The 15,861-nt window shown below is 54.2% G+C and overlaps 2 protein-coding genes and 7 non-coding genes across 9 annotated transcripts; 3 read left to right on the top strand and 6 right to left on the bottom strand.

Annotated features, from left to right (window-relative positions):
• Window positions 1-1,499: 1,499 nt before the first annotated feature.
• On the top strand, window positions 1,500-3,789 carry LOC131581281 (uncharacterized). The gene is made up of 2 exons (XM_058843368.1): window positions 1,500-1,602; window positions 1,876-3,789. Exons 1-2 carry the CDS (start codon window positions 1,500-1,502, stop codon window positions 3,078-3,080), a joined length of 1,308 nt encoding a protein of 435 aa, XP_058699351.1. The 3' UTR covers window positions 3,081-3,789.
• Window positions 3,790-7,325: 3,536 nt separating this feature from the next.
• LOC131581313 (small nucleolar RNA SNORA35) lies at window positions 7,326-7,456 on the bottom strand. Its single transcript, XR_009278074.1, has one exon. It is a non-coding gene; the product is annotated as a small nucleolar RNA SNORA35 (small nucleolar RNA).
• Window positions 7,457-8,036: 580 nt separating this feature from the next.
• Window positions 8,037-12,804, bottom strand: RPS8 (ribosomal protein S8). Its single transcript, XM_058842439.1, has 6 exons — window positions 12,713-12,804; window positions 11,811-11,917; window positions 11,327-11,426; window positions 9,791-9,966; window positions 8,719-8,848; window positions 8,037-8,199 (listed from the first exon to the last, which is right to left on the bottom strand). Exons 1-6 carry the CDS (start codon window positions 12,714-12,716, stop codon window positions 8,090-8,092), a joined length of 627 nt encoding a protein of 208 aa, XP_058698422.1. The 5' UTR covers window positions 12,717-12,804; the 3' UTR covers window positions 8,037-8,089.
• LOC131581306 (small nucleolar RNA SNORD38) lies at window positions 8,404-8,475 on the bottom strand. Its single transcript, XR_009278067.1, has one exon. It is a non-coding gene; the product is annotated as a small nucleolar RNA SNORD38 (small nucleolar RNA).
• On the bottom strand, window positions 9,474-9,546 carry LOC131581305 (small nucleolar RNA SNORD38). The gene has a single exon (XR_009278066.1). It is a non-coding gene; the product is annotated as a small nucleolar RNA SNORD38 (small nucleolar RNA).
• LOC131581307 (small nucleolar RNA SNORD46) lies at window positions 11,523-11,626 on the bottom strand. The gene has a single exon (XR_009278068.1). It is a non-coding gene; the product is annotated as a small nucleolar RNA SNORD46 (small nucleolar RNA).
• On the bottom strand, window positions 11,986-12,070 carry LOC131581304 (small nucleolar RNA SNORD55/SNORD39). The gene has a single exon (XR_009278065.1). It is a non-coding gene; the product is annotated as a small nucleolar RNA SNORD55/SNORD39 (small nucleolar RNA).
• Window positions 12,805-13,454: 650 nt separating the features above from the next.
• Window positions 13,455-13,569, top strand: LOC131581311 (U5 spliceosomal RNA). Its single transcript, XR_009278072.1, has one exon. It is a non-coding gene; the product is annotated as a U5 spliceosomal RNA (small nuclear RNA).
• Window positions 13,570-15,445: 1,876 nt separating this feature from the next.
• On the top strand, window positions 15,446-15,560 carry LOC131581316 (U5 spliceosomal RNA). The gene has a single exon (XR_009278077.1). It is a non-coding gene; the product is annotated as a U5 spliceosomal RNA (small nuclear RNA).
• Window positions 15,561-15,861: the final 301 nt, after the last annotated feature.

Below are 15,861 nucleotides of genomic sequence, written 5' to 3'. Positions count from 1 at the left end.
TCCTGTCCCTCCTCTCCAAGAGGGTTGGAGCCTGGGAGCAACCCCCTGCCACCTGCAGCTGGGATCCTCTGTGATGCAGAGCATCTCAGTCATGGGTTTTCCCATCACTCATCTGGGGCAATAGGAGGAACTGTGGTTTAAGATCACCAGCCTGTCGGGCCTGGGGAAGGGGAGGCTGTGGGGTAAACTCCTGACTGCCGGCAGCTATTTAGGTGGGGTTATAGGAAAAGAAAGTCGGGCTCTTTGGGGAGGTGTACAGTGAAACCACAACAGGCACCCAATGCAAGCTGCATCAAGGGAAATTCCATCTAGCTGTTAGGAAACTTTTTCCCCTTGTGGATGGGGTAAAATATCACAGGAGCCCAGAGAGTCTGTGGGATCTCTGTTCTCCATGATACTCAGCCCTGGCCTGGTCCCCCCACCCTCGCAGCATTCAGTGATGCTCAGCAACATCAGGAGCAGTGGAGCTGAGCCCAGCTGCCAGCTCACATCTGCACCAGGACTGCCTTCCCAGGGCAGCTGCAGGTGCAGACAAGCTCCCCAAGGTTGGGGTGACAGCCCTGGCCCCCTCAGGAGAGGGGTTTTCCCATCCCTCAGCACAGCTCTGCAAAACATGGGGCTACAGACACCAAGGAAGAGGATGGAGAGGGTGGTTGGTCCCTTGGGTGAGCTGGGGAAGGAAGAACCAGCGCTAGCAGGGGCCAAGGGACCCCAGGAACTGGCGGGTTCCATGAGGCACCACAGCACTGCACATGCTCAGCCCAGGTCCCATCTTATCCACCTCCACCAGTACCCAAGCAAAGAGCTGTTGGTACACTCCATGTGCCTCAGTTTACCCAATTCACTCTGTAGTGAGCACACATGCACATTCAGGGTGTGAAAACAGAGCTCCCCTCTCCAGCACTGTTTTCTGTGGGATGTAGTGCTTGTGTCCAACTCTGCTCCTCCTTACCGGCCTGGGACTTGTGTGGGACGGAGGGAATTCATAAGGAGTCTGGTGATGGAGCACGATGCTGGCCCTTTTGGACCCCATCTGGCAAGAATGTCCACTCTGCATCCTTTCCCCAGTGGAGCTGGCAGTGGCACCCAGCCGGGCAGAGCCCTCTCCCCATCCCAGGAGAACTCAGCAGAGCCCAACCCCGCCGTTTTCCAGGAGCTTGGCGGGCTGATGATGTAGTACGGACGGGACTGGAGGGGCACATGTCATCTGGCAGGGCAGAGGGGGTGGAGAGGGAGAAGTTGTAAAGGGACATTCTTTCTGGGGGATGGAGAGGGGAAGAATGATGAAGAGATGGGTACTGTGGCTTATGGAGGAGGGGAATAATAAGGGGGGGACCCCGGGATGATTGACTGCAGGGGAGCTGGGTCAAGTGTAATATGGGGTACAGCTGCACAGTGTGGCTGGAGGGTCCATGGCTGGCGGGAGCCCTGCGAGGGAACAGGGCACGGGGGGCTGAGGCCGGGCCGGGGCGGGCGGAATGCGGCGGGGCCGGGGCGGAATGCGGCGGGGCCGCCCCGCGGCGAGGCGGAGCCGGCGGCCGCACCCGGTGGGAGCCCGGCGGGACGCGGAGCAGCCCCGGAGGATGGGGCGAGCGGCGGCAGGTGAGGCCAGGCAGGGCACGGGGGGCACGGCCGTAGCTCCGGGGGTCGCCCGCGGGCACCCGGCCGGAGCTACGGGACGTCGCGGGAGAGGCAGCCCCGGGCTGGCGGGGGACGGCGGCACGGGAGGACGGCTCCGGGAGGACCTGCGGCGAGGGGATCCTTTCGTGGTGGGGAGGAGAAGTGGGGCTCACTTTCCCCCGCCGGGAAGGCTGGAGAAAGCGAGCGGGAGGGCAGTCGCGCAGGGAGTCACCGTCCCCTCTGCTCTTCCCGCAGGCACCGGGCTGGGCACTGTGTCCCTCTGGGGCAGCCTCCTGCTCGCCGCCGGCTTTGCCCTCGACCCAGCACCGCCAACCTGCAACTGCTCAGAGCCCATGGACTACCAGGCTTTCCGGGAGGCTCCGCTCCACGAGAGTTGCTGCCTCAACTTCACCAGCTCCAACATCACCCACCTGGACTGGGGCACACTGGTGGGGGTGCAGGGGCTGCGGGAGCTCTACCTCTCTCACTGCAGCATCACAGCCATCAGCAACGCACAGGGGGTCCCTCCTGCCTTGGAAATCTTACACTTAAGTCACAACCTGCTGGAAAGTCTCCCTGGAAGCTTTCTAGAAAATGCCCCCAATTTGAGGGTTCTTTATCTGGACAGCAACCAGCTTCAGGAGCTACCCAGGTCCTTCCTGAAAGCATCTTCCCAGGTCCAGGAGGTCTACCTGGGCTTCAATGCCCTCACCTTCCTTCCTGCCAGCCTCCTGAAGCCATCTCTGCTCCAGCTTCAGCTCTCCAACAACAGCTGGGACTGCAGCTGTGCTTTGCTAACCAACTTGGAGGGTTGGTCCAGCCAGGCTGCTGAGGTTATCTGCCACACACCAGAGCACTACCATGGTGTGGGCCTCCAGAGCATCCCCCGGGATGAGCTGTGCCACTCACACGGCCTTACCGCCCTCTTCATCTGCCTGCCCCCTCTCCTCATCCTCATCAGCATCACTTGGTGCTTCTGCCGGCAGAAGAAGAAGACTAACTACAGCCTTCAGAGCAGGTCCCAGAGCCACAGGGCCATGGCAGAGAGGAGCAATGTGCCAGTGTCTGCAGAGCCCCACCACTACATCCCCTATGAGCTGCCTGCTGCTCCCTCCAAGACTGAGAAGAAAGTGCTGCTGGGGAAACCCGTGCTCCAGCCCTTCGTGGATTCACTGGAGAGCAGCAGAGACCTCTATGAGGAGGTGGAGATACAGGTGAGATCCCCCAGCAGTTCCCAGGTGCCATCCCATGAAGGGCAGCTGGGCACCCCAGCACCACGGGCAGAGGAGCTGGGCAGTGAGCCAGAGGTGGACACTGTCAGTGTGAGCGAAGTCCTGAAGGACTCTGCTGACCGAGAGAAGATCTACATGAGTCAGTCAACCAGCTACTACAACCTGGTACCTGGTATCGAGCTGGAGGACTCAGATAACCTGGAGTATGAGACCATTGACCTGCACTGATGGCAGGACTTGGGCTGTGTCTGGAACACACCAGCAGGATGGCAGGGGCCGGAGAGGAGCGAAAGCCACCAGAGCAGGAGAGACAGGAGTTGTCCTCCCATGGCTTACAGTGGCTGTTTGCAAAGCTGCACCCCCAAATACCCATCCCTTCCCCTGTGCTGCCATGTGAACCCCTCGCTTGCCGTGTGCTGCAGCTGGGCAAGGGTGCAAGGGTGCTTCAGGCTCTGGGGACCCTGCCACAGGCTGGGAGGGAAGGTGGTGGCTGGTTTTTGGGATCAAGTGATGATGCTGTGCGTGCCAGACCCACTGACCAGCGCTTCCTCTCTTGTTGGAGCCAGAGGGTGTCTGGCACAGACTTGCTGCTCTCCAACCTGCAGAGAACACAGTCTGGAGACACGAAACACGGCTGGCCCTGCCTGTGTGGTCTGGAGGGAACATTGCATTTGGATGGGGTGCCCTGGGCTTGTCAGGGAAAGCCTGTGGTGGCTCTGCCTGTTGCTCACCCCACACCCCACAGTGGCACAGGGACTTTGAACAGTCAATGCACACGTGTTGCTTCATGGTGTGTGTGTGTGTGTGTGTGTGCGCACACTTGTGGGAGCGGGTGTGTGAAGTGCACAAGCACACAGGGCAGCATCAGAGGGGGGCCCTTGCAGCCAGCCCTGTAGGATCCAGCTCTCAGTAAAAATATATCAATTTACTCCTGGCAGTGCGGCTCCATCCCTTTGTTTGTGTTTTGGGGTAGTGGGGAGCCAGCCAGTGGGACGTGGAGAGTGCAGGGATGGTGGACTTCACTCCTACCCCATCTACCCTCTCATGCCCTGGGTGATGGCCCAGTGAGGGTCTTGCCCAGCATCCCTGGAGCCTCTTTGTCACCCTTGCAGAGCAGAGTTGGGCACTGGCTAAAGGCCAGCAGAGCCTTCACTTTATACCAGGGTTTACAACAGGGGTGGGGAAGGTGTCAGCCTGCTGTAAATGCCACAGATCCTGAACAAAGCAAGAATTTGTGGGGCTCCTGGGAGCAGGGCAAAGGCTGGGGGTGCTGTAAATCACTGCCCAATACAAGGCACCCCCAGCAAGTCTCACCCATGGTGCTCCAGCCCCTCTCTGCAGATGGGGGGCAGGGGCACCCTTGAGTCCTGCTCCTCCTGCCCAGGAGGACATTCTCCAGGCTGGAAGCTGCATTGGCCACCCTGTCTGCTCTGGAGCCGTGCTGGGCCTGGTGCCCAGGCAGGAAGGGAGGGAGCTGGGCAGGGCAGGACGCAGAGCTCCGGCCGGCAAAGGAAGTTGTGTTTCCTGCAGAGCACACAGAGGCTTCCAGCAGCCCATGGTAGGACTCCTCAGTCCTACCACTGCTCAGTCCCAGCCCCACCTGCCCTGGGGATGAGGATGGGAAAATTTCCCTTCATGTCTCCTGTCACTTATGGATGTTTCCCACTATTTTATATCCAGCTGGACTTTTTTCTTCCCTGCTCCCTCCCTGGCCCTGGGAAAGTATCACAGCCTTTAATATCCCTCCATCACTCTCTGCCAAATACTACAGCCAGGGTACCTCTGTGTACCCTGGCTCATCCCACCCCCACATCCCCACAGAGGGGCCAGAAGCTGCCATAGGGAAAAGGCAGGACAGAAAGGGTTAGCAGCTGTCTCCAGGGGCTGCAGCCCAGCCCACAGCTGCAGATTTTGACTAGGGCTAACAACAGCTGCATTTTTCACCTGTGCTCCAGAAATGCCCACAGCCATTCCATGGGTGCCCCCTCTGCTCACTTACCCTGAGGTCCCATTCCCAGGGCTGCTGGGAATGATGTAACATCCTGTCCTTTCCCTCCTTTTCATGGAGCCTAAATTCAGATGCCACAGCTGATACATAGGGGACTGACCCAAATCACCCCACTGGGTCTTGTCCAGCCCCTGCTCTGGTACCTGCAGCCCCTGCCCAAATCTCCATCTGTGACAAGTGGCAGGGATGTGTGACCAATCCCTGTTGTCTGTCCCAGGCACACTCAGACATGTGTTTTCCCTAAGAATATTAGTTTAAAAGTTCCCTTTCCTGCAAGTCCCCCTTCCATTAAAGCTCCTGAATTCCCTCAACTATCCAGCCCTCCTTCTCCTCCATTGCCTTCCAGGTCACTACTGGATTTATTGAAGTGTAATCACAAGGTCATTTCCTGGGTTGGATCATGTCCTGTGAAAATACCCCAAAGTTAATACTGTGTGGAGCTGAGAGTGCCACTCAACAGCAAGAAGCAGGACACAAAACAAGTGACTTCACCTGGGTTATGGCCCAGCTGATCATCTTATGAAAGCAACTCTTTTTAAATTCAGACCCTCCACCTATCCAAAGGTCCTTGGCCCAGACTTTTGCACTTCCAAAGTCAAGTCAGGCTAAAGCTGTGCTTAACCCCAGCCCCTGCCCATCACTTCCTGGCTCAGTGCCTAGCAGGTTTGCCCACTCCCAGGCAGGTAAATCCCTGTGCCATCCTCAGGTCTGTGCATCCCACAGCCTGCACCACCTTGGGAGTGAAGTGCCACACACCCCTGGCCGGCTGCCACTGCTCTGTTCCCATGTCACACCTCCAGGTGCCACTTTTGTTCCTGTGGGCAGTTGCCCTTGGCAGCTGTTTCTCAGAGTAGTAACTATGTAAACAGCATGCACTGATAAACCAAATTCCTGTTCATCAGGGGACAGGTTTATAATCCTGCTCCAACACCAAGCCAGCATTTACTCTGTAAAGCCTGAGCTTCTCCATCTGTACGAAGTTCCCCAGAAACACCCCAAGTACTGTTTGGACTCTATGGAGGATGATGGGAAAGAAACACTCAGGGGAAGCAGCCGTGACACAACCCTGCCAAGTGCCCTTATCGCCTCCACTCCACCTCTCTGGAAAGCAGGCGTTGCTGGAGAGCAGGGAAAGTTTATGCCGGATCACTATGGAGAAGGAATGTGCTTGTGCAAACATCCCACCCAGCCCAGGTCCCACCGCCAGCGACTCCTGAACTGCAGCAGCACCCAGCTGGGCTGGGCTCTATCGAATCTATCACTTCGGCCCGTGACAGGAGTGGGTCACAGCCCAGGAGCAGGATGACCCGAGGTGTGACTAGAGCACTTGCTCTACGGCTTTTTTGGCTGTCAGTCTGCACTCTGAGGAGACAGAGAGGGAGGTCTTTTGCATGGGTTAATAGAGGATTTATTGCTCTGGGGAATCTTGGGGGCAAAAGACAGAAAATGTGAGTGTGCAACAGCTGAAATATGGAGGTAGTTCAAAGGGAAGGTACAGAGCATCAGCTAATCACAGATATCCTGGGGAGGGTAAAAGGCAGGGTTCACAAAATCATCATCCAATGAGGGAGGCGGGGTGGGACAATTGGGTCACATGGACTAATCAAGCGTCCAAGTTTAGGGGATTTCCAAAATGGAATTCCAAGCACATGGTGGGCCTAAATCACATTGACAGGAGACTGAGGGTAGATTGACAGGGTGGGATGGGAGGGTCTCATTTGGACCAAACCATCAACTTGGGCAATAACAGAACATACCATTAACAAGAAACACTGTAACAGGGCTCTGCTCAGTGCCAGAGGGCACAGACCCAATCTGTGAGGGACTGCCAGGGCACACCCATGCCACAACCTGCTGCCCTGGAACAGGTAACATTCTCCAGTGTGCAGCTCTGGCATTGACTTACGCTCACCTCCCTGCCAGCAACACAGGATGAACCCACACTCCCCAGGGCACCTCCTGCTGTTACACCCAGCAAACATGGCACACAATCACAGGGAAAACCCCTCCCCCCAAAACCAAGTTATCTGGGGGCAGAGAGTTGCATTTTTAAAGCCTGAGACTTGGGTCTCACCACAACTCAGCTTGGGGCAAGAGGATCACGGGCCACCTCCTTCAGTTCAGAGCTAGAAACTGTGATGCTGGGCTGCAGGAAGCCTGACCTGCACCAGTGATCCAATGGATAAACGAGGCTTTTGTGAAAATACACAAACAGGATAAAGTGTGCAGTGTGGTCACCTGACAGACACAAAGTGTGTGAGCCTGGCCTGCCCCATGGCACAGGATCAGCCCTCAGAAGGGCTCCTGACTTCCCCCAATACCTGCACAAAGAGCAACTACTGGCAGAGAGATTTATTTTCTGCAAGGACAGGAGCCTCTAGGAATGGTATCAACAAAACAGCCAGAAAGCTTTTGTTCATCACAGCTTTCCAATTCTACCACAAGGGACAGGGCAGAAAGCTGGAGTTTGTATCCAGCTTTCGAAAGGGACAGACCATGATGTGAGCCTGGCCCTTCTGCTAGAAGGAATTGATCTTGCACTGGAATGAGACCAAGGAGGTCAGGGAAAGACCAGCTGGTCAACTGAGCAGTGCCACCTAGTTTGGTTGAAAGATACTGGATCCTGCAGGGAATTGTGCAGCCAGGCAGGAAACACCAAAAGGGGCTGCTGGCCTGAACCAGGGATAGGAGCTGCTCATGTAATATGGAAGGCAGACACAAGTTACCAGCTACAGAGGCTGAAGATGGAATAGCCAAATTTTCGCCACTTAGCCCATTTCCCCACTGACCTCTCCCAACACACCAACTGCAGCACATGCTGACCTAACACAACACAGGAACAGTGGGGAGGAAGTGTGCATACCTCAGGAGCTCCCAGGAACCCAGAACTCTTAATGAGGGTGAATACTTTCACCGTCCTCGTCACAGCTTTCCTATATTGCACATTCTCCACTTCTGCCAAATCTGACAACTGTTTTTCACATACACACTTGGTCCTGCAAGACACTTAGAACCCGCGGAGATGTTTTAGTTGAGCACATGCAGAGTCAGGTTTTGCCAGAAGACATTAAAGGAAGCAGAGATTCCTAGAGTTCCATCTTTCTCCACATATTACAAGGCAGGTGGAGCTACAGAAGCTCCTGCCGCACTGCACACACAAATGAGCACACAACCTGTTACCATAGTAGACTCTTGGTTTTATTCGTTCTCTTAGCACGATAATTTTTATTCATTTGCCTTTTCTGGCCTTGATCTTCCTCAAGTAGAACTCTAATTCCTTGCCTTCCAACACATAGCCATCAGCTCGGCCACACTGTCCAGGTCTGGAGGCAATGCAGGCTGCAAGGAGAAGTCATTCAGTTAAAGTTTGGCCATTTCCCACCCCAGTGCACACACCGAAGAACAAACACTGCATGCAGCCTCTCTGCAGCAGCACGGATGAGCAGCTCATCAGTAACAGTCAGCAGTTCGTGTGCCCACAGCTGCACCCCTGCCTGAGGCACCATGCTCTGGAAGCTGCGCTGCTGCAGTCCCTAACGAAGTCCTCCTCAGATCTCCAAACTGTCATCGCTTGGGTTCAGTAGCAGAACTGGACAAAGGTCTCATCACCAGAAGACTTCAGAACACTCAGCTGTTTGCCAGAGTTTGAAACATCAAAGATCTTAGATGCCTGCAGCACATTTTTCTGACATACATGTTCTCATTTTGCTAGTCTTGAGCCCCATTTCTTTCTCAAAGCCCCAAGAGGAATAATCAGCTGCAGGAGCCTAGCTAGCCAGATTTCCCCATCCTGCCAGAAATGGGGTATCTCTGGAGAAGACAGAAGAGCAAGTTACATTAACGCTGCCAGGGACTCACCAAGTAGCTTTCCTTGCTGGAACTGCTCCTCAAGAATACTTGCTATCTTGGCATTCTTCTTTCGCTCATCGTATTTTTTCTGGATCTTCTTTGAACGCTTCTTGTTCAGTATTTCCTCCTCTTCAGGAGTCTAAACCCAAGACCAAAAGCAAAAAAATCGTTTAACAAATGGCCACCGTCCACTGACAAAGGTGTTTTCCATTACTGTGAAGGAAACCCTTGTATTCTCAGCACTGTAATGTTTTCAAAGCCATACCTGGCTGAGGTACAAATACTTTGATCTCACAGAACCAGGTGCTGCATTTCACTTTTGAGACCAAGAAATGCAATACTGCTAAGTAGAGTCACTGCTGACAACTGAGCACACTGCCCTAGGAAAGGCTGTTCTCAAGTCAATGAAAGTGCAAAGGTTTCCCTGGTGAATCAATCCTCCTACAAAAAGCAGTGAATACTCTTTCCCTCTGCAGAAATAATGAAAGCACTTGGTTGCGGTACAAGTTCAGGCAGATGAGCTCTCCCCCTGCTTCTGCACTACACAGCACCCAAACGAGAACTGCATTGCTTTAAATGCAAAGATTAACCTGTAAGCTACAGGTCGGATTTTAAATACCTTCTAGCAGTTCAGTGTTTGATTCTTAGATTAATGGCTCAGTGTAGTTCTAAGACATTTAAAAACACCCTGAAGTTCAATTAGCAATCCCCAAGCTTCTCACCAAAGCAATCACTGCCCAGCACAAGAACCGAACCTACAAAGTCTTCCTCAGCATCCTAAATTGTCATCGCTCTCCCTTCAGTAGCAGAACTGGACAAAGGTATCATCATTAGAAGACAAAGATCTTGACAGGCAGGTCCTTGTGCACAAATGGGTGTTACGCTTCTGGGAGAGCTCCAGCTACTGAGCACTCCATTAAGAGATCCAGACTTATCCTGGAAACCTATAGGAACACAACTTGGACAACCAATGCTGGGTACCCAACGCTATTCTGGCAGGCAGTGTCTGCTCAGGATGGGTAACTGCCTCTGGCTGCAGACTCTGCTCTGCCAGGAGCCAAAAGTACAACCTCAGACGTACCAGTTTGGCGCCCTTCTTGCGTCCGAGGGGCAGGGCATAGTGGGCCTCGTACCACTGCCGGTATGGGGTGCTGTCAATGAGCACGATGCAGTTCTTCACCAGGGTCTTTGTCCGCACCAGCTCATTGTTGGAAGCGTTGTACACAACATCAATAATTCTGGTCTTGCGAGTGCAGCCTTTCAAAAGAAGAGCATGGGTTCAGATCTACAGGGATCAGGCAGCTGAGTATATAGTCCATAGCATCTCAGACATACCCTTAAAATGATTTTGCACTCAACACCACGTCTAGTATCCTCCAGGCTGCCTGGCACTGAATTAACTTTAACTAAAAGATGCATCTATTTTTTGTCAGTCAAACTTTCTGTTGCTAGGACAGAAATCTACAATTGAAAATTAAATCCCTCCCACATGAAAAACCTTCATGATCAGTGGCCTTGCTGCAACTCATCTCAAAAGTATCTAAGCAATCCTAGAAAATAATTTTCCAGACTGCAGATCAGCAGATGCCAAGTAACACTGTACACAGGGCTCAATGCTGTATCCACTTGACAGAATTACTCATTTAAGCCACACTGAGCGAGACTGCCCTGCAACACATTCCAGAAAACATTCCCATAGGAGTAAATTGAGAAGGGAAGCTGATGTTTTCACCCTTCCAAGACCCACCTGAAGCATGCAGTCTTAGCTACCAGATTTGAGTATTTAGGAGTCACCTTCTCTGAAAACAGCCCTCCACATCCACTAAGATCATTCACAAGATGGATGGGTTTTATCCCTTCCCTCATGTACCTCATTCTTGTGCAAGGTGCACTCAGCCTCTTCACATGTGCAATACTGACTGTAATGGCACTTTTCACTGCACAGACAATAATGCTCTGAGATAACTGAAAGCACGTCCTGTCCCCTCACACCATGCAGGTCACTAAGCCGCCACACCACCTTCTTTACTGTGGTGTTTTACCATCCTACTCAGAACCCCGACTGGGCCCAGGTTCAAGTGATACTGTTGTCAGTCTGCAAAGCAAAGAAAACCCACCTTGCTTAGGGGAAATATTATAGAATTCTCCTCTTGTTTCTGGGCTTTCCACTTTTGCTTAGCAAAGAAGAAATATGAAATTGCACATGCTAAGTAACACTGTCCTAGGGTCAGGCCTTCTCACAAGCATCCTCAACACCTTTTTCTGTTGCACAGCATCACTTAACTTTTAGTTATGAACAAAACTTTCATTTATGAAGAACTACTCATATATAGAATTTCAGTTCATCTTTAGCTCCTCTCCCCCACACCAAGTTAGGTAAGCATGTCACTCAGTGTAACTATGACACTCCTATCACTGTGAACTTAGTGGAAATCCAAGTCCCCTAAGGCCACATAAGGTCAAAGTTATCCTCATCACCATGCATGCCACTTCAGCTGCCACCTCCAGGATGTTCAATCCAAGCCCACAAATCCATGTTTGCATCCTTCTACTCTGCAGCAGTACTGCAGACCAGCGCAGGTTTCCCTTACACACAGCAGGCTCGTCACGTACTTACATTCTGACCCCCAGGAGAAGTTGCCGACATCCAACCGAAGGGCTCGGTACTTCTTATTGCCCCCACGAACCCTCACAGTGTGAATCCGGCGTGGGCCAATCTGCAGTCAGAAACAAACACCAGGCTGCCGTTGATGCTCAGAAGTTTCACGGCTCTGCTCTCTCAGGAGCACAACAGAGTCCCAACCTCGAAGGCAATGTGGTCAGTGTAACTATGACAAACCCCAGCATCGGCAGACACAGTAAATGACCAGAACGGTCTGTTGCATCTACCTAAGGTGAAGGCTTCATCATTCCAATTGCCTCTTTCTGCAAAAATGTATCACTGCTTTCCATCGGCAGAGGAGCAAAATAGCACCTTTTAGAGAAGCAGGGTCAGCTATTCAATCCCACACCAAACAGCAGGTATTTAAACCTCTTTTAGCACAAGAGCAGCAACTCGAGTTTGAAAACAAGATTCTGACTAACCTCGCCCACCCACTCACCTTAGTGTTGGCGGGAGGTCGCCCCAACTCATACTTCCTCTTCTTATGGTAGGGCTTCCTCTTGCCCCCAGTCTTGCGACGCTTGTGCCAGTTGTCCCTGGAGATACCTGAATGGAGAGCAGTGTGGTCAGAGGGTGCCACGAGCCCATCCGGCTGCAGCAGCAGGGCGCGGTTCTGAGTCCTCAGCTCTCCAAGGTTGGTATCCGCACAGAGCACTCAGCCTTATGCAGCAGTTAGAGAAGCTTCATCATTGATACTCAGATGTGCCCCGAACGCGTCCCTTACAGCAGAGCTGTAACAAGCACACAGACCCCGTCGTCCGCATCCTCTTTGGGAAGCTGCCTCCCAACGTACCTCGCGTGCTGGGCACTCTCTGGGAAGCGCCCGACGCCGATCTGACAGGCACGCTACAGCAATCATCCTACGCTACTGGCAGGATGTGGGGGGTCTGCTATAGGAAGGGACCCCCATCCCACCTGTCCGCTGAGCCCCTACGAGAGACACCCCGAATCAACTCAGCCTGCTGGGTCCCCAACGGGGACCATCTCTGCAGAACACGCCACCACCCGCAAAGGCACAAGCTGCCAACCGCCTCAGTGTTCCACCTCACCCGCATCTGCTCATCTGCAGCAGACACCGGGAGCGAGCCCAGCGCTCGGGATCTGCAGGAAATCAAGGCACGGCGAGAAGAGGCCGTCCGCCCCCAACATCCACAAGCCGCCATGTTGGGCCCGGTCACCCTCCCCCCGCCAGCGGCTCGGCACTACCGCAGCCACCCCCATGGCGGACGGCGCAGGGCGGCGGCAGCCCCCGCTTGCCACCCGGGGGAGAGCAGGGCGGATGCGGTGCTGCAGCGGCCGGATGGCGGCGGATGTCGGTAGGCCCGGGGCCCCTGCACTCACCCATGGCGCGGCACCGGCGCAAAGAGGCGGGGCGGAAGCTCGCGGGGCGGCTTGGCGGGGCGAGCTCTCGCGATGCGGTGACGTAACCGCGCCGCCGGAGTGAGGCGCACGCCGTTGCCTGGAGACACGGCGCCAAGGGGAGCCGGCGGACAATGGGGACGGCCTGCGGGGGCGGCTGTGCCTGCGGGGGCGGCTGTGCCTGCGGGGGCGGCTGTGCCTGCGGGGGCGGCTGTGCCTGCGGGGGTGGCTGTGCCCGCGGGCCCGGCACGGAGCGGGCATTGTCAGGGGTCTCTGCCGCAAGCCCGTCCTTCCTATCCCGCGGCTCACCCCGCGAACGCCTCCTGACAGGGCCCAGGGCCCGGCGTCCCGCGGCGGGGCTGAGCGAGCGCAACAGCCTCCGCACACGCGGGCTGCGAGTCGTGGTAGCCTCATTAGCATATGCACATGAGTACTCTGGATCATTTGCATGCCCGGTGCGCAGCCCTGGCTCATTAGCATATCCCGGATTAGTATTCAGATCTTGTCGGTACCCAGGGTGCACCGCGCGGCGGCGGAGCGGCCCCGGTCGCGCTTTCCGCCCCGCTCTCCGGGACTGCCGCGTCCGGGAGCGGGCTGGATCCATGGCCGAGCCACAGGGACAGACCGGGGCGGCGGGAGGTCCAGGAGAGAGCAAGCTCCAAAGTCGCCATGTCCTAGAGAGGAATAGCTGAGAGACGGTGTCCGCGGGAGGCAAATTCGTGGCATACTCTGGTTTCTCTTCAGATCGTATAAATCTTTCGCCTTTTACTAAAGATTTCCGTGGAGAGGAACAGGCACGAGTGTCGAGAAATTTTTTGAGGCTCCATTTCGGTGGAGCTATCCTTTATTTGGTCCAAAAATAGATAGAAACTGGAAAGTGCCGGGGAAGTCCCACCCGAGGTGTCAGTGATATAGATGTAATCGAGTAGCTTGCGTACAAATTAGAAAAAGAGATAAGTGGGTCCTCCGCGATCATTTATGACCAGGTTTCACGGGTGGATCATAGGAATTAGCTGGATGGGTGCGGCCCGGGTGCTGTGGGCATTGACATTATATCCAGGTGGAGACAGGTGACAAACGCTGTGCCTTGGGCTTTTAATGTCTCTATCAATGACACCGACAGTGGGAGTGAGTGCACCCGCAGGCAGTTTGCAAGGTGAGTGGTGTGGGTGACGCACTTGAAGGACAGGGAGCCAGTTACGGGGACCTGGACAAACTTGGACCCACAAGAACCCCATGAAGTTCAACAAGTCCAAGTGCCCCGAGCTGCCTCTGGGTCTGGACAATTCCAGACACAAGAACTAGAGAATACAGACTGGAAAACTCCCTGAGAACAGCCCTGCTGAGAAAGAAGTGGGGGTTCTTAGGGGTGAAAAGCTGGATGTGAACCAAGAGTGAGCAGTTGCAGCCCAGAAAGCATCCTGGGCAGCAGGTCAGGGGAGGCAATTCTGCCCTTTTGCTGCCAAATCCAGCTCTCTGGTCCCCAATACAGGAAAGACATGGATATGTTGGAGCAAATCCAGAGGAGGCTATGAAGATGATCAGAGGGCTGGAGCCTCTCTCCTGTGAAGACAGGCTGAGACAGCTAGGGTTGTTGAGCCTGAAAAAGAAAAAGCTTTGGAGAGCTCTTATTGAGGCCTTATGTCACCAAATGAGAGACAGGGACATCCAAGAAGCCAATTTTATTGAGTATACAAGGCATTTACTTGTATGGCACTTATATAGGGTTCTATTTTTGGTAAAAATTTCCCATTGGTTACACATTCCTCATTATATCACTTCACCTGGTAACATTATCTTATCAAACAATTTCACAACGTGTTTCTTGGTCACTTATTGCCCAGGGAGCACTTATCTGTGTCTGTCTCTCCCATAGTTTCTGCTCAATCAGACCTAAGGTATCAGTCTCCTTTATCAGTTCCACTGGACTCTCTGTTTCATTCCCCGTACCTTCCAATACTTACAGGTGGCCTATGAAAGAAAAGAGAGAAGGACTTTTTACAAAGGCATGTAGTAATAGGGCAAGAGAGAACGTTTTAAAATTAAAAGAGGAGAGATTTAGATTTAATATTTGAAAGTAATTCTTTACTGGGAGGGTAGTGAGGCACTGGAACGGGTTGCCCAGGGAAGTTGTGACTGCCCTATCCCTGGAAGTGCTCAAGACCGGGTTGGATAAGGCTTTGAGCGATCTGGTTTACTAGGAGGTGTACCTGCTCAAGGCACAGGGACGGGAATGAGATGATCTTTAAGGTCTCTTCCAACTCAGACCATTCTGTAATTTTATTTTATTTTTCTTGAAGTTTTTATATTAATACTATTTTGCTTTAATTATTAAACTCCTTAGTCTCAACCCCAGAGTTTCTCACTTCTACCCCTCCCGCGGTGTGGGGCAGTGAGCGAGAGGCTCCAGCTCGCTCCCAGCCGGAGTTAAAGCACGACGGGGACCCGCGAGTCCAGCGGAGCCTGCGCCCGCCCCGCCCCGTAGCCGGCCTGATTTGCATACCCAGGGTGCCCCGCGGTCCCGCCGGTGCCCGGCCCCGCTGCTGTCCGGTGCTGCCGCCGCTGCCCCGCCCGAGCCGTGGGGGCTGGCCGGTGTGTCCGACCCTCGGGGCTGGGCCGGGGGTGCGGGGCCGAGAGCAGCGAGCGAGTCGAGGGTCGCCCTGACTGTGCAGGGTGGAGCAGACGTGGGGTATGTCGGGGTGGAGGTTGCTAGGTATACTCTGGTTTCTCTTCAGATCGTATAAATCTTTCGCCTTTTACTAAAGATTTCCGTGGAGAGGAACAGGCACGAGTGTCGAGAAATTTTTTGAGGCTCCACTTCGGTGGAGCTATCCCTTATTTGGTTAAAAAACAGATGAAGTTCCATCTTTTCACCTAAAAGTGTCTTAGATTCGTCGGAATATTTCAGTGCCGCTGTATACCGACAATCACCACCTTGCCCAACCTCTGCGTCATCTGCACCTCAATATCCCACCAGCCCCGAGGTTGTCCTGTTCAACAACAGCTGGAGCCCCTCGCGGCCCTTCCCGGGAGCGGTGCCGCCGCCCGTCCCAAGCCGCACTCGCGCGGCACGGCCGATCACCCCGCCCTCCTTCCCCGGGACTACATCTCCCGACACCCCGCCGCCTGGC

Source organism: Poecile atricapillus, chromosome 7 (genome assembly GCF_030490865.1).
Source record: "Poecile atricapillus isolate bPoeAtr1 chromosome 7, bPoeAtr1.hap1, whole genome shotgun sequence".
Classification (NCBI taxonomy): Eukaryota; Metazoa; Chordata; class Aves; order Passeriformes; family Paridae; genus Poecile; species Poecile atricapillus.
The sequence above is the reverse complement of the archived record's forward strand: the minus strand, read 5'-3'. Positions and strand labels throughout refer to the sequence as shown.

Bases quoted from the DNA above. Each gene is read 5' to 3' on its own strand.
- RPS8 (XM_058842439.1), bottom strand. The intron at 11,427-11,810 runs GTGAGTGGGTGG...TTCTGACTGCAG, and splicing joins GACCTCCCGCCAACACTAAG to ATTGGCCCACGCCGGATTCA. The intron at 9,967-11,326 runs GTAAGTACGTGA...TTCTTTTGAAAG, and splicing joins CTTCTCCTGGGGGTCAGAAT to GCTGCACTCGCAAGACCAGA.
- LOC131581281 (XM_058843368.1), top strand. From the start codon at position 1,500: ATGCGGCGGGGCCGCCCCGCGGCGAGGCGGAGCCGGCGGCCGCACCCG. The intron at 1,603-1,875 runs GTGAGGCCAGGC...CTCTTCCCGCAG, and splicing joins GATGGGGCGAGCGGCGGCAG to GCACCGGGCTGGGCACTGTG.